The sequence below is a fragment of the Pezoporus occidentalis genome, unplaced genomic scaffold (genome assembly GCF_034315485.1).
Source record: "Pezoporus occidentalis ecotype Australia unplaced genomic scaffold, CSIRO_AGI_Poc_V1 ctg4, whole genome shotgun sequence".
Lineage (NCBI taxonomy): Eukaryota > Metazoa > Chordata > Aves > Psittaciformes > Psittacidae > Pezoporus > Pezoporus occidentalis.
Window position 1 is genome coordinate 10,547,901 of NW_026915724.1, and position 25,641 is coordinate 10,573,541.

General features: G+C 37.3%; 1 protein-coding gene across 13 annotated transcripts in view; it reads left to right on the forward strand.

Annotated features, from left to right (window-relative positions):
• The window catches only part of ST18 (ST18 C2H2C-type zinc finger transcription factor), a 169,868-nt gene that overhangs the window by 136,373 nt on the left and 7,854 nt on the right, over positions 1 to 25,641 (forward strand). For all 13 annotated transcript variants that reach the window (XM_062633412.1, XM_062633407.1, XM_062633416.1 and 10 more), the window contains 7 exons: positions 7,850 to 8,095; positions 14,111 to 14,226; positions 17,182 to 17,244; positions 18,075 to 18,143; positions 23,230 to 23,292; positions 23,388 to 23,468; positions 23,891 to 24,112. In XM_062633412.1, the coding sequence (XP_062489396.1) occupies positions 7,850 to 8,095; positions 14,111 to 14,226; positions 17,182 to 17,244; positions 18,075 to 18,143; positions 23,230 to 23,292; positions 23,388 to 23,468; positions 23,891 to 24,112 (860 nt within the window). The remainder of the gene's footprint in view (positions 1 to 7,849; positions 8,096 to 14,110; positions 14,227 to 17,181; positions 17,245 to 18,074; positions 18,144 to 23,229; positions 23,293 to 23,387; positions 23,469 to 23,890; positions 24,113 to 25,641) is intronic.

Below are 25,641 nucleotides of genomic sequence, written 5' to 3' on the forward strand. Positions count from 1 at the left end.
TGAAAACAGGCAAGATTTTCTTCTGCTGACTGGTTGTGGGAGCACTGTTGATTATTTTACTTTTAAAGTCACATGTTGTCCACTGGAAGGAAATTTTTTAAAGCTATGTGTAGATGAGAGGGTGCTATTACAAGAACTTGAGAAGAAACCACTGGGGAGTGAAAAGGGGAGTACATGTTAAAACACAGAGTAGGAAGTGTGCTTCTGCTGTGGGACTCTGTGTCATTATGTGTGCTCCACAAGACAAATGACCTATTTCTCTGTAAGTCATTGTCACTCTACCTAATCTATTTTAGCTCAGTGTGTCTAGAGATGGCTTCTCCAGTTATCGGTCTCAGTTTATTTGGGCCTTCATTCACCATTGCTAAGAGGTTGACAATTATTGTTTGAGTGGAACCATTAATTTCACCATCAGAGCACCACCTTGTTAGGTATTCCAAGCCTTGAACCTTTGCAGAGTGTTATCCCCTTTGATTTCTACTTGTGAAGTCTTGGATCTTGAGGTTGATATTGAGAGATGTCAAGGGGTAGACTTTTCAGGGTGTGTCCACATACATTCCCTGTAATTCAGACATAATCTGCCCTAAGGATTGCTCACAGAACCTTTCTCAGATGACTGATCCATGTCTGATATCTGCTGCAAAAAGCTCCTTCCACTAGTCTTCAGCAGCGGCTTCTAGCAGGGAAATGGAAACTGATGCCAATGGCTGAATTAAATTGCTGCTGCAGCCTTTGGCTGACCTCAGCAATAGACCTTTCTTGCCAGAGAAGAGCAGTAAAGGGACCAGGCATAACCCAAAGATTTTCTCCTCTGTACCTGCTTTACAGTTGCCAAATCATGGGGAAGGTTTGAATGGAAGTGAACATAATCGTAACGATATGTAGGGACACTTGGGGTACATAGCTTACTCCTTTTTCACAGCTAGGCATCCGGCCTAAAAGAAAATCACCTGCATACCTTGCTATCTCCCTGCCTCCACTTTTGCCAGACTTTCTGGAGGGCATAGTGCTACAAAACATCTGACTGAAGAATCGGAATTAGCTTCTGGCCAGAACACAGTCAAGTAAGTCCCAAACAGATTCAGTGGCCAAAACCAGACAAAACATTTTTTTTATTTGGTTTTGGCTATCTATTAGCTTTATCATACAGGATTCAAACAAAAAATTGTGGAAATAAATCATCAGGCTCTCTTAATATGCTTTCTGATTTATAATATGAAGGACAAAATGAGGCTATTTTTTATACAGGCTACTATCTATTTATTGATGTTTCTGATTTTTTTTTCTTTTTCTTTTTCTTTTTGTGGCTGGTATTGGCCACAAAGGTAAATGTTTAACTGCTAGAATATCTTACAAATTTTTAGATTATAAAAAACATCTCTTGATACTTTATCAGTGCTTGGACTCAAATAATGCAGCATCAACAGATGACTACAGAGTTAATGATTTCCTCTTTCTGATCCTGATAGCACACACATTCACCAAGTCTGAAAATACCTGTAGGGTGGCTGAGTTCAGAGCCCCATAAAACCAGACTTCTCAACCCTGCCCTTTGCCACAGTCTTTTGTTCCTTTGCATAAGAAAGACTGATTAGCATCATCTATATTTTAGCAGATCAAAACTCCTGCCTTGTAAAGGTGTTTGTTCTTATAGGAGCAGCATTAGGAAGCCTCCCAGCAATCCAAGCCATGACACTTTGCAGGTGGAAGGCAGTGTGGTGGTGGAGCAAGGACAAGGGGGCTGCAGAGGGTTTCCTGGACTTGGTGGAAATCCTTTGCAAGTTACACAATTGTCAGAGCTGTAAAGATTTTGCTTCTAAGTTTTAAAAGCAGAAGTTGAGCTACAAACGTTTCAAGAAAGTGTCATTTTCTTGAATTCACTCAGGGCATGCTTATGTCGCCTTGCTTAAACAGGTGAGGAAAACATTTTTTAGCACAAGTGTATTTCATAAGTAGGTTTTTTCTCTTTCTGTCTCAAATTTTATTTCTTGACCTCCAGTGCTGTCCATTTTTTAGTAAGAATTGGATTTTTTACCTTAAATATTAACTACTTTTCTGTAAATATAGATAATGCTTAGATGAAAAAGTATGGTTTTACAGCACAGTTCCAAATTTCGCTACTTTGAGGAACTTTCAAATACATTATGTATCAGTTCAAAAGGGAGAGTTTAAGCCAAAAAAAAGAAAGGGAAGCGTAGCAAGGATAGAGAAAATAGACTGCACATTAATAGTACCATTGGGAAGCAAAACTTCCAAAACTATCTAATATACAAAGGTGAGCTGCCAACTACCTCAAGATTAAACTTATGAATTTATAAATTAAGCAATTTAAAGAATAAATTTGTTCTGAAATGAGCATTAAAATGGATCCTAAATTTTATCTATGAATTATCTATCAGCTGCATACAAAATACTAGCATCATCAGACACCTTGATGATACTGCTTGCAAAAATAATTAAAACCACTTTAATATTACATTATCAGCCTTTCAATCTCCACCTGGTACTGGGGTAATTCCCCTGAATATAATCCTGATCAGCCTAATTCTCATGTGACCAGTACCCCCTAACCAGTCTCCTGATTGCAGTTTATGTAGCTCAATTCAACTTCCTTTGAAGTTAGGAGAAGGATTGCCCTTGACAGCTTAGCCTGCAATTTCTAGCATAGTGCAAGAGTCTACATCACTGTAACATCCAGGGATCTTCCCTATTTACAACCCTCACCACATTCATGTCTCACAGAGGTAGCTGCAAGCAATTCAGTTTATCTGTATCCTCATCATTAGTGCTTGCCAAACATTTTGTTGACTGTTTTGGTGGCTTTCCCACCTGTTTAGACAAAATGGCATATGCACTCTATGCATTGAAAGAAAACAAAAAAATTACACTTGCTAAAATCGTTTAAAGTTCAGATTCTGGTTTTCAACAAAAGTATGTCATCTCTCCATTCTTGGATATTGATGATGGTGATAATCACATCAATTATTTCAACAATGTAGTTAGTACTCAGCACTTTTGTCAGGCAGTCCTTTACTCCAAGTACCTTAAAGCCTAAATACAGGATGAAAAGTCAGCCAAGAGTATCACTAGGTACCATCCTGTTATACTGCTGTGCATATTGCTCCTTGAGTACACTCTTGGCTAGCATTTTTTAATTTGTGAATTGCTCTGAGCTGAAGTTGTGACTTCATTTTTTTGTCTCAGACTTTGCTGGGTGTTTACAAATTTTCCTATTTTGACCCAAATTAGTGTTTTAATTTGCTGCAGAAGAGCTCAATTGCTTAAATATAAGTCAGAATAACTGAGGTTCAAGTGCATGTATATTTATTGGCTGGGCATAAAAAAAACTGTACTCTTTTGGATGGTGTTGTATGAAGAATAGTATTCATATGGATGGCAAGATACTAGTTTCAGAATTACTCCAAATACCAGAACTGAAGAGCTCTTTCAAGCTTTCCAAACTAGACTGGACTGCTAATGGAAATGCAGAATCACTGATGATGATGTTTCTTTGCACTCACTTAGTATTAGGTTACATGGCTGATGCTGACCAAAGAATGCATAAACCCCATTATATGTAATGATACAATCTCTGTAAGGTCACAGGTTTGAAATAAGACACAATAATTCACTCTTTCTGATCCAGATATGAGATAAAACTTAACTTGTAATCATTACCAGAGACATACTACAGAGTATTAAATGTTGTGAGTGATCAGATGGACCAAAAGCATATGAAAAAATGCAGGAATAATTTGCCACAAAACCCTACTTCCTTTATTGTTCTAGTTGATGTAGTTCAGTTCTAAGAACAAGACTTAATAATGTACTCAAAAATATTCTGTAATATATATGTCATAAAATAAAAGGGAGGTTGAAAAAGTTTTATGTTAAAGTACAAAGAACTTGAAGAAGTTAGATACCGTTTTTTGTTTACACAGAATCATAGAATCATAGAATAGTTAGGGTTGGAAGGGACCTTAAGATCATCTAGTTCCAACCCACCTGCCATGGGCAGGGACGCCTCACACTAAACCATGTCACCCAAGGCTCTATCCAACCTGGACTTGAGCACCGCCCGGGATGGAGCATATTTATATTAGTCTTCATTTTAGACATATAATCTTAGTATAGTATTAATTGTACTTTATCTTTTCACTGAATAGATTCTGGAATAAAGAAAATATGCTTCAGTCATTTTTCTCTCCTTTTTAATTCTGGAACCTTTTTTACACCTGCTTGTGAAACCTGTGGGGGTGATTACACTGTCACTGATGTGGGAGTGGATAAGGAGTAACCTGAACTTAATTATTGTGTGTATCCTCTCACCCTCATTGATTTTTCATTGTTGCTTCAGTGGATTTTTTTTCTGGTTTTCACCAGTGTAAATGTAAATGATATCAAAATCAGACTCCCAAGATTTACACAGCCTCAAGCTTACATAAGTTAGGAAATAATAAGATACATTTGCATCTTTATTTTACTTATGCTTTTTAGGAAGAATCAGAACAGTTTACATTGTTTTGGTAGCTATATTTTAAATATGTCATGCTAAATGGATAAATATAGGCCTGTTCACACATGCAGTAGAGTCAACAGTAACAAGATCTTGCCTTCACTGAGAACACAGCCTTTACAAGTCTGAGCTGAGCATAATAAGTGCCATTTTCTGTCAGCATGTCATAGCACTGCTCTAGGTTTTTTTGCCATTTGCCAATTTTGTCTTTTTAGTTCCATTTTAAAAATAATGTAAAAATAAACATAGTAAAACAAGCAAAGGAGACATATTGAGAGGAGGGTGGAATGAGAGTAGGAATGAAAACTGAAGCAGTATCTCTGACTATCCTCTCTTTTTGCTCTACCATTTGGAGTTTGCTATGAAGGCAGCAGTGATAGTTCTTTTATATTATTCTGAATAAAAAGCCATGCCGTAAACCTGCGATCCATCCTGCAATGGGTAAAAGGGGATATTTTTTCCATGACTATATTTAATTGTTGTGTGCATCTGTGAGCTCACTTAAACCCCATCTGTATGCTACTTCACAAACACACAACCCAGCCTTGCCTGATCAGAATTAGGTACACGATGGACAGCCCAACTTCTATGTGAATTTCAGGAAAGTGCTGAGAAAGCTTTAAATATCTACGTTAGTTAATGTACTGCTTATGAACCAGAACTTCTTGCTGTTGCTAATGGTACCTGTTTCTCAGACTCAAAGCATTTCCTGTTATTTTTTGATGTCTAGTTTCACCAAGGAGGGGACCTTGATTCTTTTGGGTCCTTTTTGTTGCCTCTATTGCCCTCTGAGTAGCTGATATTTTGTCAGTGACAGAGAAACTGCACTATTTATGGGGTTTGCACTATAAAACTACTGCAGCCCAGTCACATGGCTTCCTTTCCTAAGCCATCTGTCACAGAGGTCTGGAATTTTATGAGAATGTTGGTTGTGCAGACTTAACCCAAGTTTTTTTATTATGAAAAATGTCATCAACTACAATATTTAGCATTTTACTTTACATTGGACATTAAACTTGATTACTGTAGCTCTGTTTCATTGCTATAGTTACATATCAACTATGAAGCCAAAAAACACTGGGGCGATCATAGCAGAGCTATATTGCAGGATCCTGGAGTATGTACTTGGCACTGATATAGTTAATATCTTGGATTTTTGTAACTAAGGTTTATTAATGCTGGTATAAAAATGTATTTGATATTATACAGATGGCATAAGATGTTGTGGTTACTAAGTTATTATCCAGGATAAGCTGCACTGTCAAATTCAGGGCTTAAAACTATCACAGGAGATTAAACTATTTACTAAAAAGGGGTAGAAAGATATAACCAAAGCGTCTTAGTATGAACATATTAGAAGTGTGTTTACTTCCCATAAATATGATAAAACATCTCTCTCTTTAAGCCGTATGATTGAAAATGTGAACTTTGCTATGCAGGAGAAGCAAACAAGAGATGCCTGAGTTTCTGAATGGGGGGCAAGCAGATGGCTTGGTAGTGTTTTAGTCTAGGTGGGCATCTGTCTTAGACCCATGGATATAAAATGGAGTCAAGCTGTCTGTCAAGCTGTAAGGAGAGATTGTTGGGTCCTAAATTTTCGTTTTGTACCAACATTTCCCTTCTGATTAAAAAGATTTCATCAGGCACATTTTACCTTTAAATGAGTGACCACTGGCAATGATAGAAGACAAGGCTGCATGAAGGAAGCTTGTAGTTTTAGTCCAATCAGGGTGGCCATGTCACACTTTCAGCTCAGGGATTCCCAATAATAATTCCCAGTTACACCACAACTGTTTTTAAGATCTTCAAGCAAGGAGAAGTTTCACTGCCCTATCTTTAGCTATTAAATGGTTGACTAATCACCAAGCTCCAGCAACAGTTCATGGGAAAAAAGAGAAAGTGAGCCTTTGTGCCAGTGTCTAATCTCTTCCTAAGGAAGAGGTCTAATAATTATGGGAAAATTTGTGTCCTGGACATACATGTCTCTTTTCCATTTCCAACAGAGAGTTTAGGTGACTGACTTATGCTAGTGGTTTACTTTTACATTACTCAAGGTAGGAAGTCTCAATCTGGATTTATATGACTGTCTCCTCCAGTTAAGCAGCACCTAACATACCTAGCCCCAAATTTTCAAGCTATATTTGAACTTTGTGATGATGCAAATAAAAAATAGTAGTGATGACAATAACAAAAAGACACATAGCAGTGTTAATTACAGCATTTTACATTAAGGGATCTATGACATTACCTCTGTAGTCTTAATGTTTTCCACCTTATTCAGGGCAATGCAGAGAACAAGTCTACCAAGTGCTCCTCCAGAAGCCACTTCCCGTACTCAACTTCAGTTATCATTGGCGATAGCAACAACTAGTCTATACTCGTCCCTGTATACACAGTATGTCAATATGAAATTTTGGTAGCTTGCATTAGTAAGTTGCACTTCCAGGGGCTCTTCATCATTCTAAGAAGAGGAGTTTACAGTCTTTTTCTGTGGTCAGAGAGGGTGAGGCAGAACAATGATCTTTCTTTTCATTGTTCTTGTACAGCTGAGCAGGAGCTCCTCTGAGATCTTCTCCCTGACTGGAAAGAGCAGTTGAGTCTTTCCCCTAACTGCACACACCCTTGTAATCAAAGGCTGCTTTTTGATATTCTTCCCAGGTAGTAAAGGCTTTGGCAGCTCGTGCTTAAGGTCACCATCAGGGAGAACCTCCTAAAGATCGTTTTATAGCTCCCAGTCTAGTGGTCTCAGTACAGACCTGTGCCTTAGTGGCCTAGGAAAAAAATGATTAAAGCTTTATGTTATTTTGAGTGTTGTACAAAATCCTAGTGAAAATTTTTCCTACTGTTAGGCATATTTCTTTCCCCCTCCTTCTCTCCCCCATGCCGCAGATGTTGTAATGTTTCTGTGGTGTGGGGGGAAGGGAGAATACATAATAGTATTGCTGTTGGTGACCTAAACAATGCATTAATGCTTTTAACTGTGAATTGGGGTCATAGTTCTCTGTAAGAGTGAAAAGATCAAGAAGATTTAAAGCTAAACTTTTTTTAAATAAAACTAGATTTAGGGTGTATAGGTTATGGTTAAGAGGCATCTTATTTAAATTCTACTTGCTATGTTTAAGCTGAGATGCAGGGATATCATTACCGAAGCTATGCTTAAGTCTTCCTAAGAGTTGGACATTAACTGATATAAATTGAAAATCTGGTTTTAGATTCAGATAAATTTAAATAAAAGCGTACATTTATATTTATCCTTTAAAAGCACCACATGGTTATGTTGCAGCCTCACCATGTCCGTCTCTGAACATGTCTCTGTTTCCTGTTGCATGTCAGGGAGCTGAGATAGAAGTGGATGAAAATGGCACTCTGGATTTGAGCATGAAAAAGAACCGAAGCCAAGACAAAGTTATGCCTCTCACTTCTTCCAGCACAGTGCTTCCCACTCCTTCCTCTTCTCCTTTCAAAACAAGCAGCATCCTGGTAAATGCAGCCTTCTACCAGGCTCTTTGTGAACAGGAAGGCTGGGATACACCAATCAACTACAGCAAGACCCATGGCAGGAAAGAAGAAGAAAAAGAGGTATTTTTATCTGTATCTGGATGACTTTTTCCCTTGGATGAGTGGCCATATGATGGTCTTCGGGATGACCACTCTAGTGCATTTTAAAGGGAATCAATTTCCACAGGTAGAAGTTTGTGAACACTGAGCTGGCTTTAAATCCGTCTTCAACGTGACGTAAAAAATCACTACTCACTTTGAAAAAACTTGCTCTCAGAGCCTACTTGTGAACGTCTATTAGTCTCTAAGATCAGGAAATCAAAGGTATCCATCAACAGAAACTGATTTTTAAGTTTTTTCCTGATGGCTCAGTTTTGTAGCACATACGCCCCAATGGCCTAGGGGAAAAAGAAAAAAAAGAAAAAAAAAAAACCCAAAACTGAAGAAAACCCAAATCAATGCAGCTTTTTACATGCTGAAACAAAAAGTAGTTTTTCCACATCAACTCTTTCTAATTGTAGATAATTTATTATCTATGTATTTAAACACATGCTTAGAACCATGCCTACAATATTATTACAGTGGAAAACTTTTTATTTTACACATAACATACTTCAAGAAATCTCTGCCAGTGAGTCTTAGATTTCACTAGTGAGTCCAGTGGTCCAGAAAACAGTCTGAACGCACAAATTCCGATATTCAAAACAGTTAGGAATTTCTGAACCTCTTGATTATAAAAAATAACCCAAGAGGATATGTACATAATTTCCACCAGTTGAGATATTTTGTATCTGATAAGCAAACAACATACAAAACTAGATGAGTATGTAAGGTGCCTTCCCTTTTCAACCTGTCCTAGGAAATGTAAAAGCCCAAATTTGAAAATGAAGTTGCAGGAACAAAGAAGAGCAACTAAAATTTCACCAAACACTTCTATTTAGCAATTTTCCAACTTTAATATCTTCTGGACTGCTACTTTGAACTTGATAGTTGTGCTGATTTTGGTTTTGTTTCTTTTTTGTTCTTTCATGTCTGTTTATCCCATCTTGGCAACAAGGCAGCATAATCTCCTTTTGCCTTTCTTTCTTATTCCTCTGCTTTGCTGGTGAGTTTGTTAGTTCTTTTTCTGTTGAGCCTGGCTGTCAGAATATGGATTGCTTACATTGTTCTTAAATCAAGAAGGGACCACCAGCACCTTTAAAGGCTAATTAGATAAAATCTCGATAATTAACAGAGACAAACCTAAGTGATAGCTTTCTGAAACAGACTAAAAGATGTCCCAAATGGGAGATTTTATGCAGTTTTAAATACTTTTTCTCCCTCTTTGGTTTTATATATCAAATAATAGCATTTTTACATTATGTTTATTACAAAATGATCTTTTGTTCAAAACCAGCACTTCAAGAAAACATAGATGGGGTAAATTTATTTGGGGCTGAGGTTAGGGGATCCAGGCCACCAATTCAAAAAATACCTGGAAATAAAAGATAATTCAGTTGCTTGAAGAAAAACATCTGGCAGCACTGCCGACACATCTGTCATAATTGACTTCTGAAACAGCTTGCACCATGGAGAATCATTTCTTGGAGTCTGAGTTGTCTTGAAGAGCCCTTTGCAGTCACCTCTGTGGGCTGATGTTTCTCCTTACCTCAGCAATGAGACCATGATCCCTACATCAGGGTTGTGGAGTGAGTTTAACACAAGGCAGTAAGCTGAGGGCTCATGCTCTTCCCCATTCATGACGCATATTGAGCAAGTACGTTCAGCTTTGCTAGAATGCCTTGCTGCAGGGGATCAATTGGTGCCACAGACTTGGCAGGGGACCTGTCCTGCTACTCCTCCTTCCTGCTGCCACTGCAGCTCTGTGAAAGAGCCGTGGCAGGAGCACCTCCACATCCCCTCCAGTCCCTGATTGACTTTCAGAAGGCTGTAATGGGTGGCTGGCTGTTTCTCTGCCCCTTACTGGCACAGGGAGCTGGAGGCATCAGCAAGCTACCTGACAGGACATAAAGGTCTGTGTTCAGGCAAACTTGCCCCTTGCTTTGACACTCTGCAGTTCATCCCTAATCGATGATCAGGCACCAAACCTTTTTTTGTGAGCTTTTGCCATCCTGGGTAGTGTTGACATGTCCAGTGATGTCAGGTCCAGAGGCTCTCTTTTCAAAACCAAAGACTGGCAGTTATCCTCATGCAAAGAAAATGACTGATTATATCTAATTCATTGTTATCTGCTTCATATGCACAACAGTTGCTTAATTTTGGTGGTAATTTCCAGAAAATATTGTCTCTCTCTCTCTCAGAAAAATAGCCTGTCCAGATGCCCCCTTAGAAAAAAAAAAAACCTGAATTTGGAAAAAGCTCAAAATCTCTCCAAAAGGAAAGTGCTGAGAAATAACTAGAGCTGTTAGTTAGTTCAACTGTCAGTTCTCCAAAGATTTCAGGGCTTAAAAATGTTAAAAGTGCCAGATGCTATTATCTGTTATTCATGTTACCATTATGTTCTGGTCTTTGCTGAAATCAATATAAACTTCCATCTGTACATTAATGGAGTTTCATTGCTTTCTTTATTTCTGTAGTGTGCATGCATGAATACACACATGTTTTTTGCAGAAAATAGTAGTTTTGGACCAATTGGGCTGGTTCTGATTTTTATTTTAGCCTGGAATTCTTCAGAACTTTGATGCCATTTAATTTAAATCCATTCAAATGGGAAAGGAAAAAATGTACGTATGGTTGGACTTGAGTAGCTGTGATGATCATCACCTAATAGACCAAAAGGTGGGAAGTGCTAAAGGTGTTTTTCCAAAGCATTATCTCTCCCTCTAAAGTTAAATTCCTAGAGAAGCACGCAAGCCAAGACATGAAGCTCTACATTCAGTCTTAAGTGCAGAGGACAAAAAAATATTTAGTCTTTAGGTCCAACCTACTCCTTTCAGACAGATGCAACCCCTTTTGGGCCATGAATGCTGATTCAAGTTTGTAGAAAGGCGCAGTTTAATTATTCCTTTGCTTGCATTCCCTTTGCACTGTCTTCCTTTTGCAGCTTTTTCACGTCTAAAGATTTCATGCTGCTTGAATAATACCAAGAGTTGCCCAAGTTGTTAACTCAGTGCTGAAGAAATCACCTGTTTAAATGTCTATATGTCCCCCTCATTCCTAGGAAATATACTAAGGGATGTCAACTAGGAAACAAACTGTTTTCCCACTTTGGTCCTTACTAGATTCTTTCTTTTTTGAAAGAGCAGTTACTATGAAATGGTAGCTGTTTGTGTATGTATATGTGTGTATAACTATTGGTGCAAAAAAAAAAAAAAAAAAGCCCAACCAAATTTTAGTAAGTCAATTCAGGAAGTTTACAATTAAAATTTGAAAAAAAATGAATTATTTCAAAGATGGAAAATGAAAATACTGCAATTCTAATCCCTCTACTATCAGTTATACTGGTGGCTGTAAATATACTCATGGCAAACTTCGTCTTACAATCTTATTTTTGTTAAGTGATTCAGTGAAACATTATTAAGTGAAGTTGTGGACTACAATACTGTAGCATTGTTGCAAGCATTGATACACATAATTCTCGATCAGTCTTCTCTGTGCAGCAAGTGTCAGAGAGTGACATGATGAATATCTCACACACACACATGCACACACATACACAAGTTTCTGGTCCATCACTAGCAAAAGATCAAGAGATATCTTTCATTTGAGCACATACATATGAAACTATTAATATACCTTGCAGCACAAAAAGGGATGGCTACCCTTGTTTGCTGCAGGTGCGTCCTAAAGTACATCACACATCTTGGGATCCCAGTGGAGAGCCAGAGTGGTCTTTTCACCACCCTATGCTCCAGTTTCCTCTCAGCTGTGCCATTGACAAGAAATGGAAGAGGCTGATGAGTGCCTGGTTTTGATACATAGTTAGGGTCCAGGCAAGATATGCACTAAATTTTTAGAGATGCAGCATTGGTCCTCCATTCAGCGATACAGATGTAGCCTGAGAGCGTAGCTGTTAGAGGGGAAACTGAGAAGCCAGACTTCTTCAACCTCCATTCTGTTAGGCGTAAACCATTTTACCTGTGTTTTTTGAAGTTATTTTGACATCTGATCCCTTCCAGCTGGGTTGCTATTTTGTTTCTTTTTGGCACTTTAGATTTTACAATGACTTACACTGCTGCCGATCTCTCTAGGACCCTGCAATTTATGTGTATAGAAAAAAGGTTTGTCAGAACTTATGGACAGAGAAAAAGGAACTCAAATCCCCATTCTATGGATTCCAGTGGCAAAAAGAACCCCTCATGCCACTGGAACCAGGATTTAACTCAGTGTTGGAAAAAAGCCTTTGACATATCTTGAATCTTGAGCAAAACTGACACCCATTTTTTTCACCTTTGGTTTTTAGCATTTTAGTTTCCATGTTTGGAGGACTTTCAACTCTTTATTATTTCTGTACTAACATTTTAGCACTATCTTTCATTGTTTTTAATTTTCTGTATTACTCCTTATCTGATATTTTCCTTTACAAATAAAATTCTAAAAGCCTGAAATAGATCAGGGTTTTTTCATTTCAATTAATTAATTGACAATCTCTATAAAAGCGTGTTTAGAAAAACTGTATATACGTCTTTTTTATTTCCATATTTGTAGCAGATTAGATTATTCTGAAACAAAATAACCCCAACAAATGTGGTTGCAAAAATCGGTAGTAATTGATATAACAATAATATGGCATGGTATCTATATGTATGTGTAGTGTAAGTTTCAGAAGACAGTAGGTAGGCAGCACCAGAAAACAGAAGGAAGTCATATTGAGGATCCAGTCTCCAAACAGGCAAAGATGAGCTGCCAGAATAGAGGACCATATGGAAGATTTATCAGAAGAAACACCCCTGCAGAGCTTACAAGTCCCGTTAGGCAGAATCTCCATTTTCAGTCCAGATTCTCCTCAGCCCTCTGCTCTGCATTAACAGCTCTGCAGACATCCCTGACCCTCTGTCCCAGCATGTTCATCAGCTGCACAAGCTTAGAGCATCTATGGCACCAGCCCTGTAAGTTTAGCAGGAGCTGGGAGCTTCTCCTCTCAACCGCAGGCAGCAGTTTCTGCTCCTACAGACAGCAAGGTAGGTATCACCTCTGGGTGATACCTTCATGAGTACTGGAACAGAGACACAAAACCAACATGAAGTCCCAGAAGGGATTAATTGAGATTTGATAATTGATGCTATGGGCTTTGGAAAATTCTTGAATGATACAATCTCCACAGAGCATTCCTCCAGAAAGGAAATACTTACATTTCATAAAAATAATAATAATTAATTCTCAAAACAGAATAAACCGAGCTATTTCTGAGCAATCAAAGCAGATTTTTTAGAAAGCAAAAATAAATTTCCTTTCAGGACTCCAAATTTCCAAACTCCTTCTTGAGGAATTGAATGTTCATGGTCCATACCATCCATCAAACAGCACTGTAGTAGTGATGATTTTCATCTATGAACAGTAGAAATCAAGAATTACCCTTAGCAGTCTGCTACTAAGAAAATTCCAAAGCAGTTTGTTCTTATCACTTTTATTTCAACAAGAATCTGCTCTTTGAATAGTCATTCCAATCTACAGACCTGAAAAGCTTTGTATTTACATATGATTACACAAAATAGGGGAGTTTTAATTTATGCTTGCAATTTACTAATTCACAGTACAATAGGACTCATTTCAACTGTATACAAAACTTAGTGATATACTTGCACAGAAAAAAACATGAGCATACTTGCCAAAGTCTGTTTTGGTTCTATATATTCAACAACTTTATTCTCTCCTTATATTTTTCTTTTGCCTTTATCACCATTTTATAAATCTAAACAAAATTTTGCTTATGTATGACTTAATCCAGCATCTGCTTTTAAAAATACTTGCACAACATTTTTAAAAGTCTACCAATGAGAACCTGAAATTATGAGGTACTAAACTTTATTTCTTAAAACTTTTTTCTTATTAATATTTTCCAAGAGGTTCTCTTCTTGTCACAGTAAGTTATTTGTTGAATATTTGGGAGGCCTTGAAGACAGAAACTTTTTGTCACAATCTCATCTAATATTTCAGAAAGATCCAGTGAGCTCTCCAGAAAACATGGAGGAAAAGAAGTATCCAGGAGATGTCTCCATACCAAGTCCTAAACCTAAGCTCCATTCAAGAGATCTCAAAAAGGAACTCATCACGTGAGTCACAAAAAATGCCATGCTTTCCTCTGCCCTGGTAAAAGCTGACTACGCTGTCATTCTGAGTGGTGGTTTTGAGTAGATTTGCAGGAGCTGAACAAGGAGACGCACATGACTATTCGCTATTGGGGTATGCAACTGTCCCAGGGTTCTCTAAACTGTAGGCAATCTATGTTTAAGTCCTTTATCTGCTTCTTTCAAATCTGAGTTAGTTATTCTGTCATGCCTAAAATCCAGTGGATGCACAAATTTACACTCCGAGGGAGCAGGCTTGCTCTGTTTTAAATTCCAAAACTTCACTATCTAAAATTGCAAAGAAATTCCATTAATGTTTTCTGCATGCAACAGCTTGTTTCAGTTTAGAATTTGTCAGCAAAACTGTCCCAGCCAGCTCCTAACACTAGTCACTTTTTAAACTCTCATCTAGACTTCACAAAACTCCCTTGGATTCACGTCAGTACCAGTTTGATATCAATATGGTGTTTTCACTCTAATAGTCATCTACAGCTTAGTAATCATTTATGACACTATTCTTTTTGTCCCAACCCACAGTAGGTCTTTCTAAACAAGTGAACTCCGTATCGCTTAGTGATGACAGTCCATAACATATCACTGCAGACTCACCCACAAATAAATGTGTAGCATCCCATCACCTTGTGGCACGAAAGCAGTTAGCTCTGCCTCTGCCTCTAGAATTTACATTTCTTTATGCAAGCTGCTGTGGAGAGAGATTCTTTCCTCTCATGCCATCCAGTCTACATGCTGTCTACTCATCGGATTGTATCTGTAATTGTAGTTCGCAATCTAAATTGCCACAGGTCAGGTTTGTTTTGCCCCTTCTAAATCAAATGCGCACAAAAATCACTGTGAGTTTTTTTGTTGAAGACTAAGGCTTTTCTTTTGTAATAGTTATTCCTTTGTGATATTGACCTGTTTTGAGATGTCTGTAAAACACTTTTCTACTCTCCTAAATAATAATACTAGGACAATGGTCAACTTACGGTGGTTTTACTGTATTTTTTTTTAAACAGTGAGTAGAAATAGGTATCTAAAATGTTACTGTGCATAAAATTAAATAAGAAATAGTTTTAATTTATTAGAAAAATCTATAGATAATATAGGGATCATACTGCATTTCTATGGTCCCATTAAAGAACTTGCACAGAACAATTCAATACAGTTGGCTCCATCATGAGGAAGTTTTTAAAATGACATAAACACTTGCACAGAAAAACTTTCTGACATGGTTAGCTTAGCTGCAGTGAACTATTGTGTGAGTACCATTTCCTAGCCTGTGCTTTTTAATTTTTCATGTTAATTCTCTTGCCCAGAGCTGCATTGCTCATATTGAAATGGGTTGTGAAAATGAAGCTCTTTCTTAAGGCTTTTTAACAGATTTGAAATACTTCCTAACACTCTGCCAGCTCAGAGAAAATAGTGAGGTGGGGATCTCAGTACTCCTTATTCATTGGTATGAAGCGCTAGCTAGAAGTATTTGTACAGCTTCTGCTTGCCCTTCTTATTCAAGTGCCCAATGAAAGAAACACATCTCTTTATAAAGTGACTCTGCAGGGTTGGTGTTTTAGAATATTGTAGAAAGGTATAATCAAATCACTTCCGTCTCTCCATCCATGCACAAATTGCATTTCTTGGTATCTTTGCCCTCTTGCAGAGAACTGTATCCAAGTTTGATAAATGAGCTCAGTGTTATGACAGAAGGGCTGAGTGAAAACAGAAGCTATAACATTTTCTCCAAGTCAAACATATTTCCATCTCTTGGAAAAAGAAGTGTGATATAATAATATATAAGTGAGCCTATATGTCCTGCTAAATGTGTATCACTTATCACTCACCTCTTATCACTTCTCAGTTCAGATGAGAAATATCTTGGGAAACTTTGGTGCCCATTCTGTAATTCAGCTATATGAGCTTGATGTTGTCATGGTTTAAACCCAGCTGGCAACTAAGTACCTCTCAGCCACTCACTCACTCCCCTCTCTCCCCATTCAGGATGGGGAGGAGAATTGGAAAAGGTAAAAAAACCTGCATTGGGATAAGAATAGTCAAATAATTGAAATAAAACATAACAACAACAATAATAATAACAATAATAGTAATGAAGTATATAAAGAGAGGGATAAAACAAATAAAAAAAAAAACACAAAACAAAACAGAAAACTAAAAGCACTCAAGTGCTGCACAGTACAATTGCTCACCACACTGACCGATACCTAGCCTGACCTGAGCAACGATCAGTCCCTTCCAGGTAACTCCACCAGTTTATAGACCAAGCATGACGTGCTGTGGTATGGAATACCCCTTTGGCTAGTCCACCTCAGCTGTCCTGGTTCTACTCCTTCCTAATATCAGTGTGCTATTAACATCCAAAATACAGCACTGCATCAGCCACTAGGAAGAAAATTAACTCTAACCCAGCTGAAACCAGAACATATGTTCTGTCCGTTCTGCAACTGTAACACATAATTTCTCACTTATGTCAGCAAATATTGGATGTGTTTCTAAAGAAGGTGCTTTATTTTAGTCAGAACTCAGGGGAATTATTTTGGATATTACTTTTCTCTGGCTTGTGTTATAGGGAGATCAGCCCTAATATTTATGAATTGTTGTCAAAATTTGGTACCAATAATAAAACTGCCCTTTTAAGAACCCAATTAGTAATCCAAAACATTTATGCAAAGCATTATGGTTTCACCTTACATAGATGAAAAAAAAACCCAAACATTTTGACTCACTTGTATAGTGGAAATAGGAATTTTTTTTCCATCTATGCTTCAAGGAGTAATTGAAAACTAGAAGTGTAATGTAAATTTTACCAGTTTTCTGCAGTGTCATGACAGTCTTGAGATGTGTATAGATGAACATCACTGCAGCATAGGGTGAGCTATGTGGTGTCTTATATATGTTCTAATTTCTAACTGCATGTTCTTTGCATAGTTGTCCAACTCCAGGATGTGATGGTAGCGGTCATGTAACAGGAAACTATGCCTCACACCGCAGGTAAGAAACAACAGGAAGCCTAAAACAGGAAATAGAGCTACTTTTAACTATTGTCATCTTTGAATATTTTTATACTACCCATGAATGAATATTCAAAAGTAATTTGCAGAAAATAATGCGTACAGAAATGTGTCTGGTTTTCCTGGTTTTGCAATATTTTCTGAAGGTCTGGACTCAATTGACTGATGGAGTTAAGCAGCATATGCTTATTGCTGTAGCTCCATTTCTCAGTTAAGAACTATAGATAAGTCATTTAGTAAAGTCTGCATTTTCCTATCTGTACAAGCATTCTCTGTACAGATGCTGGTACATGAGATTTTAAATGAAGTTTCTTCAGATATCTTTATGAATGGCTTTGTTTCTGCAGATATCTCTATGAAAAGCTTTGAAATTCATAGGTCTGCTAACATAATCTGTGAATGTTAAATATTTTCCTCAGAATAGGCAACTGTCAACCAAGGGGTTGAAATAATAATTTCCTGTCTTTCCCTTTGGGAGCAGGTTGGAAGCTGTTGCTGCTTTTTCCAAGCCTCATGGACCAGGTGCCCTACCTGCCCTTCATGTAGACAACAGAAAGGCAGGAGTCTGTGTCCCAGTGCTTCCCCATGCAAAACTTTACAGAGGCTTATTAGCCTTTGACCCTAACCATGTATCTTTCCAGTAATTTAAGAACTACAGCCTGATATTGGCAGCTCCTCTTTTACCAAGAGTGATTATTTGAGGATTTATTTTTTCCCATTTTAAGTCACAGAGTGTCTGGATGTTGCTGTTTGAGGAAAAGAAAAAAGGCTCTGTTTTAGTAAAACATTTTACATTGGGTTTTTTTTCAGTGTTTCTGGATGCCCATTAGCTGACAAGACATTAAAATCCCTTATGGCTGCTAACTCGCAGGAGCTTAAGTAAGTGTTGATAATAGCACAGATGTCATTGTAATTTATCTTTGATCAACATGTTCCCAACGTTAATGCAGTTGTTCATTTTAATTGCTCTGAGTTACATCAAACTTTTGTCTGAAACTTGAAGTAGTTTGAAAGCTTTTGAGGGAAAAAGAGTTTACTCTTCTCCATTTCTCTTTTTCATTTATGTAAAGCTTCATTTTCATGAATAAACCAGGACCTGGGGAAAAACTAAACTCTAGGAGAGATGCTGTTCTATACTATTTCTGAATCAGAGAGAAATAGAAAATACCTAATGTGGGAGACTGATCTGGCAAACAACTCAGTCTGATCCAGTTAGAATAAACTCAGAATTATTTAGTTAGAATAAATTTAGTTAGAATAAGTCTAAAAATGAGACAACTCCTGCAAATCATTTTTTTTATCATTCATTACCATACACTATGAGTTTAATGTCACTGAAGCAGACATCAAGTCATATGATTTTGTGCTGGCATAATTCTCACCATGAAATGTCACTTACAAAAGGACTGTGCAGGCTCTGCTATATAGACAGATGTATAGGGACATATGAATATTTCAAAAATCTGTAGTCAAGAGAGGCACTGGCAACCAGTCATCTAGTTATTGAATTGGCTTTGTCAATAAGGATGTGGGGAAGAGGAAAGGATAATTAGAGTTCTTTCATAGCTTTCCCTCTGCAACTTGTAAATTGGATCACATAATAGATGGCTTGGAAAAACTCATGAATACATGTAAAAAGGGGAGAATCCTGTGACTGTCCTTTATGTCCTTTAGGTTCATCTTAGACCAGATAGAAGAAAATAAACTTTGATCATGGCATTATTAAGCTGTTCTGATGGTATTAATAGCAGAAGTGACTACATTTACCTTTGACTCAGTGCTTAGCTTCCCCAGATCATCTGTTAGTGGTCTTATTCCCTGGTCTGTCAACTTGAATTATAAACAAAATGCTGAATCGATGGCAGCTACAGAGTTGAACCTAGTGGAGATGCAGCAAAATGGCAAAGAAAGGCCATTTGTACGGGCAACTGTTCAATGCAGTTCCCAAAGCCAGTAGGTAAACTGACACATTGGCACAGTGCTTCAATTTTTTCCATTGCTGAGCCTCAAAGGTATAAAATTCAGGTTTAGCTTGTTTTAAAAGGAGCAGCACAAAAAGCAAGGAACTGACTTGCAAAAATGCTGACAAATTTGAAATCGTCTGCTGAGTCATATATATTTGTCCCTGCTTTTGTTGGCTTTCTGCCATACATAGACACTCACACAAATATTTTGAATAGTTGCTCTTCATGCAGCCCCCCCCCCCCCCCCCCATATTCATGTGTGAACAAGGAAATTTGCATACCAATATGGTTATTTTTCCACTAAAGCTTCTAGAGTTTTGGTCATGCCATAAGGAAAGAGGAGCAACAGCATATGACTTAAATGACAAACTGCACACTGTACGACATGTATAATAAGTGAGTTGTGAAAGGCAAAGTCAAAGTTCATGGACATTTCACAGACAGAAATATGTTGCATAACGCACTTAGCATTTAATTTCAATTAACTAGAAAAAGAGCAAAAATCAAAATCTGTTCACAGACAATTCGCAAAAAGAAAAAGGGCTAAATAAAATTATTTTATATGAGCATACCACCTTATTTCAGCTCCTGCGAACATAGTTCAGGTGAAATTTTAAACAAAACTCTGCTCCTGATGCACATTACCTAAATGGAATCTCATGCCAAAAACTGCAATCGTGCTTGCACTGGTACTCTATATGATATCAATAGTTAATTTTACTATTGCTATGTGAGCAAAGGGCATAAATGCTCATAGAATCAGGCCACAAAAATACTCCCATGTAGTTAGGCAGGAATATGAAAAAGCTGTGTATTTTTTTCCAAATGTTATTCATGTTTAATTTGCCAGAATCAAGATATGATTTTGGCATTAATTATGAAACTCTAAGCCAGCAAAGATACACGGCTTCCATGTGATCTACAGTTTGGAAATAAGGAAGATCTGTTCAGAAAGCGAGCCTTTGACTCAGATTCAAAAAATATTTTATCTGAGGATTCTTACTGCACAGAGAAATCTAAAGTGGTCAAATTAAACCACACCAAAATTGGTGACGACTCAGATTTTATAGCTGTAAGGGATAATTATGATTGATTATCCTATTTCATCAAAGAGCTTGTTTATCAAGCCTTAAAGAATTTTAAAAGTATGCTTTAGAAAGATATTTACCTGCAGTTCAGAAAATTTGAAGAATAAGTAGTCAGTCCTATCCTTAGACATGTTTGTTGCACTGTCCATTTTTCAGGAGAGATCTAGCAGTTCTTCTCATTAGGTTTCACACAACATATAAAAACTGATGGATATTGCCTAGGCAGCACGCCATATTTCATTCAGTAGTTTTCTTGGCTGACCTCTGTGGTCAGTTGGCTTAACTACAGTTAACTACAGTTAACTACAACCATCCCTGTGATCTTTCTAGGCACTAAAAGTACCAGAAAGGCTCCTAGATCTGAAGCACAGTGTACCGATTTTATGTGCAATTGTAGTTCATCTATTTAAAGACAAAGCAACCCTCTTAGAGAAGGGAAAAAATTGCTTGTACACGGTGCACAGTTACTAGAAATTCTATGTGAAATAACTGAGAGACCTGTTCGTGGGGAAAAAAAAAAAAAAAAAAGATGAATTGTAAAAGAATCTGTAACCTACATCCACTTGAGAGTTGACACCTTTTACCTAGAGCTCCTGAGGCCTCTGGTCCTCCAGTGTAAATCTGATTTTCTTCGCTCTGCACAGGAATCCATAACAGGGGATGACTCCCTAAGCTGGGGCACTAGTCCAAACTCATCAACTAGTTAAAAGCTGATGAAGATTCACAGTATTACTGACTATAAGGCAATACTTTGTTTGTTGGTGTATCTTGTATTGTGGAATTTCACAGTCCATACAAAGGTATAACCAATATTCTGAAAACCCAACCCAGTGGTCAAGCTTAGCAGTCTTGCTGGTGAAGCTTCTTGTTAATTTGTTGGTAGCCCACCTGAAATATCATCAGTATAGATAAAAATCTCAGCCTCAAATCTTTAATGACCTCAAGAATACCTTGGAACCTAATCTGGTTGTGAAATCTATGTGGTGTCAGAAGTGATAAATACAAATGGGGAGATTTAAATTTAGTTCAGTGTCTTTTTTGAGTCTGTAACACTCTGATTCTCCCACAAAGAGCCCTTACTGAATTAAAGTCCATGTCTAGTCTATGCAGACAACTCTTTCATCTGTGATCATCTGATAAAACAAGTAGCCAAAATTAATACCCATAGTATTTGGCAGATATTCTGGATTTGCTTGTGAGCATTCTCACTCTCCAGACATCTGCCCTTGCTGCCTGCTTCACATGACATTGCGCCCAGTCCTTGTCCCACACTTAGACAGGTCAACATTAAGCTCTACGCAGTTGAGCATATCTGGCACTCTGCAACCCACACCTCTACCTTTGCTGTCAGTGTGAGGCATGTCATTCTGCCAAAATATTTTGTTCAGAAAATGTCATCATGAAATGTTTTGACATTATGTTTAGGGAAAAAAAAAAGTCTCCTTTTTCTTCAATTGAAATTATTTGCTGAATTCTACTTGAATCGGTGAATAAATCTGGTCATGTCCAAAAGAAATCACATTTTTGACAAATTAATTGTTCACAGAAAAATAGTTTTAAATATTCTGTGAAGAGATACACCTGCACACTCAGATGTGCTATTACAATTCTATTTGTAGGTGTTTCCCATGGCAGTCTACCAATGACTAGATTAAATCACCCATCAGGAAAGATACAGTAACAAATGAGACCCCTAAAAGAGCACTGAACAATGCAAGTTTCCTTAATGGTTCAGTACAAGATTATTTGCCACAACTTTCTGTAATTCTGATACTCTGTACAAAGCATAGCATTTAGAAGGCCCCTAGGAATGCTTAGAATAAGAGCTTTGTGCTGTATAATACAGAAATATAGAAATGGCTGGCATGAATTTTAAAGGTATATACTTATTTTTTGTGCAGATTTGTGTGTTGAGGTGTTTCTCTTCTCTTAAAAACAATCAAACTAACCAACCAACAAACAAAATTGAAACCAAACCACAAGACAAAACCAAAAAAAAACCCACAAAAAGATAGAATAGCCTTAAATAAAATAAATAAATTAATTAATGAAAAAAAAAAAAGAAAAAAGAACTTCTTAGAAGGAAGGTGCTACCAGGAAGGCCCTGCTCCAAATCACACAAAAGTCAGTAGAAAAACCTACTCAATCCAGTAGGCTTTTGGAGCACATTCTTCATATATGAGCAGCAAGGCCACCCTCCCCAACCACTGGCAAAAACAGAGTAACAGGCAGGTTAGTATTTAGTATTAAACATTCATACTTAAAAATGCTTGTGTGTTTCACACACACACACACACACACGCAGAAACCCCTTAACTATGAGACTGAAGTATAATCCAATTGCCAAGCTGAATACCCAATTGAATTTAGTGCTAGAAAGATCTGGTCCTGTCATATGCCTACAGTGCTAGAATATACAGATTACTAAATTCAAATTCTGGCTATCATCTACTGATGCCCAAAAGAGAAACTGTTTCTTTGTTTCTGTTTTCCCTTCTGTAAATACTGGCAAAGTGCTTATTTATATCTGTACCTGAAAACATCAGAAGAATAGCAAACAAACACATAACAGTAAATTTACAAATAGATCTATATCAAGCTGCTTTTTGTTTCTTTTTTGTGATGTTGATCATATACAAGGAAAAATCTTTTGTGCAAACAGTGTTATAAACTAATTAAATCTACACATGATATGCAATATATTTCATATTTCTTACTAAAACTCTGTTATAAAAGAAAAAAATATATGAAAGGAGTCTGCTCATTTAAGGAAAAATCAGCAAAACTTTGTTTTAATTATTCAGCAAAGCTCTGCTGTTCTTTCTTCCACCCTACAAAAAGAGGAAAATGTATGCATATTTACTCTGTGTTTTGGAAGCTGAATTTTGTAAGCTCCTCTGTGTTATTCCATAGGTGCCCGACACCTGGCTGTGATGGCTCTGGCCACGTGACAGGGAACTATGCATCCCACAGAAGGTAAAAACCATTCCATCACATGGGGCTACAGAGCTCAGGGATCTTGGCAAGCAGCAGCAGGAAAAGGTAGTTTTTATTCTGTGTGTTTCTTTCAGCTTATCTGGTTGTCCTCGTGCCAGGAAAGGAGGTATCAAAGTGACTCCTACCAAGGAAGAAAAAGAAGACCCTGAACTTAAGTGAGTATAAAAGCAGTGCTCTGACAGAGAAAGAGGGAAAAAAGCCCAAAGAGCTCAGGAATTGAGGGATCATAGGAGATGCCCCAGCCATGAGAGAATAGGGCCTAGAGCTGGAGCTGAACCAAGAGTTTCTGCTTCTAGAGAAGCTGGTGAAGTACATCACCTTGGAGACTGAACAGTGAAGAGCAACTGCTATCCCTGTTTGCATTGTTCCAATTACTTTAAACTTAAAATTAGCTGAACTCCCACAATTCATCTTGATGTGAATTGGATGCTCGGGTACAGTGTGCCACCAGGGACCAAGTCTTAATCCATTAACGCAAAGTGGCACAGGCACCCGAAATTATTTTCTCAGGCTTTCTTGAGACTGTCTTTGCTTGCTCTCTCCAGTGAAAATGTTTTTTTTTGTTGTGTTTCTGTAGATGTCCAGTCATAGGCTGTGATGGCCAAGGTCACATATCAGGTAAATACACTTCTCATCGCACTGCTTCTGGTTGTCCTTTGGCTGCCAAGAGACAGAAGGAGAGTCCTGTCAATGGGTCTTCACTATCCTGGAAACTGAACAAACAAGAGCTGCCACACTGTCCTTTGCCAGGCTGCAACGGACTGGGTCATGTTAATAATGTTTTTGTCACCCACAGAAGGTATAACTTTGTGTTTTCTCTTCTCATTTTTCTTAATGTTCCACTGTTGAATTGGCAACATGCGAGGTTACAGTCTGAATAAATTGTGCTGAAGTCTTTTGAGTAACAACATAGTTTACATTACAGCTGAAGTAATATAGATCAGATTAACTTTCAGAGAGCTGGAACCAACTTTTAACCTCTTCTTCCCAGGACTTTTCTTCAGATTAGCACAGTGTCTGTGCAGTTTAAAGTTTAAGAGAGTTCTTCCCTAAGCAAATAGCTAAATATCTTTTACAGAAACTGCAAATATCATTGAAATGTCACCAGAAAAGAGTTAGTAAGAGCAATGGCTGTGTTAATTTCATCTTTCTACCAGTGGAAAAGCTGTTTTCATAAACTTTGTATTTAAATAGCTATAACCACACAAAGAAGTAAACATGGATTACACAAGTTTGAATTTACAACAATCTAACAAAGAAAACTACCCTAAGCAGGAATCACACATATAACCACACATAAGTAACAATAAACACCATGATTTTATATATCATCGTAAAAACATTTGACCAAATTCATTCAATATTTACTTAAAGAATCTGTCTATAGAATCTGAATTAATATCTGGTAAAATTTGGTATTCTGTCTGTAGAAGGAATTAAGTCTACATTCTATACCTCCTTTGCTTTCTTTCTTACACTCTGAAGCAACTTATCCAATACATGAATGTACAAAGTGACATGAACAAAATCAGAGTCCAGTTTTACCCTGACTTTATAATCCCGCATTACATCAGGACATTACTGTAAACTGGTGCTAATTAAGCAAATAACATAAATAGTATGCTGTCTGGTTGCAACACATCCTACAGATGATTTCTGTCCTACATAATGCTGGAACACACTCAAGATCATGCTAGTTAAAATAAGGAAGTAAATATAGCTTTGTGATATGATATCCTTTCCAAGGAGATCTGAAACATAAGAAAACCATGGTTTTCAGACATTCTTCCAGTTAGTTGTCTGCTTTGAACAGAGATACTAAAGCAGAATATTAAAACTGGAGAATTAGCATCTTGCTTATGTAACTTTTAACTAAACCAGTGTGAAGGTAACTTTAACCTGCAAAGATTATTTTCTTTTTTTCTCAATGTGGAAACACCATATCTGCTAGGATTTTTTGTTTTAGTTTTTACACAAAAATTAACCTTTTTTCTGTGGAACAAAATTTTCCTTCACTCCTTATTTGGCTACATCTGAATACATATCTTTCTGCCAGTTCTTCAGCATATGGGTATTTCTTCTTTGTTATTTATAAAGATAGTATTAAGACAGCGCAATTCATCTTAGCCCTTTAGTGGGCTATAAAAATTGCCTCAGATAATTACCAGTTGATGAAACTGTAAGCTTTGAAATAGCAAAATGCACTTTAATGTGAACAGTGGTTAAAAAGCAAACTGACTATATAATAGAACCATTCAAAAAAAGCTATTACAGCCTATAGGGTGTATTCAGAGTTATTATTGTATTGATCACTACTATGTATCAAAA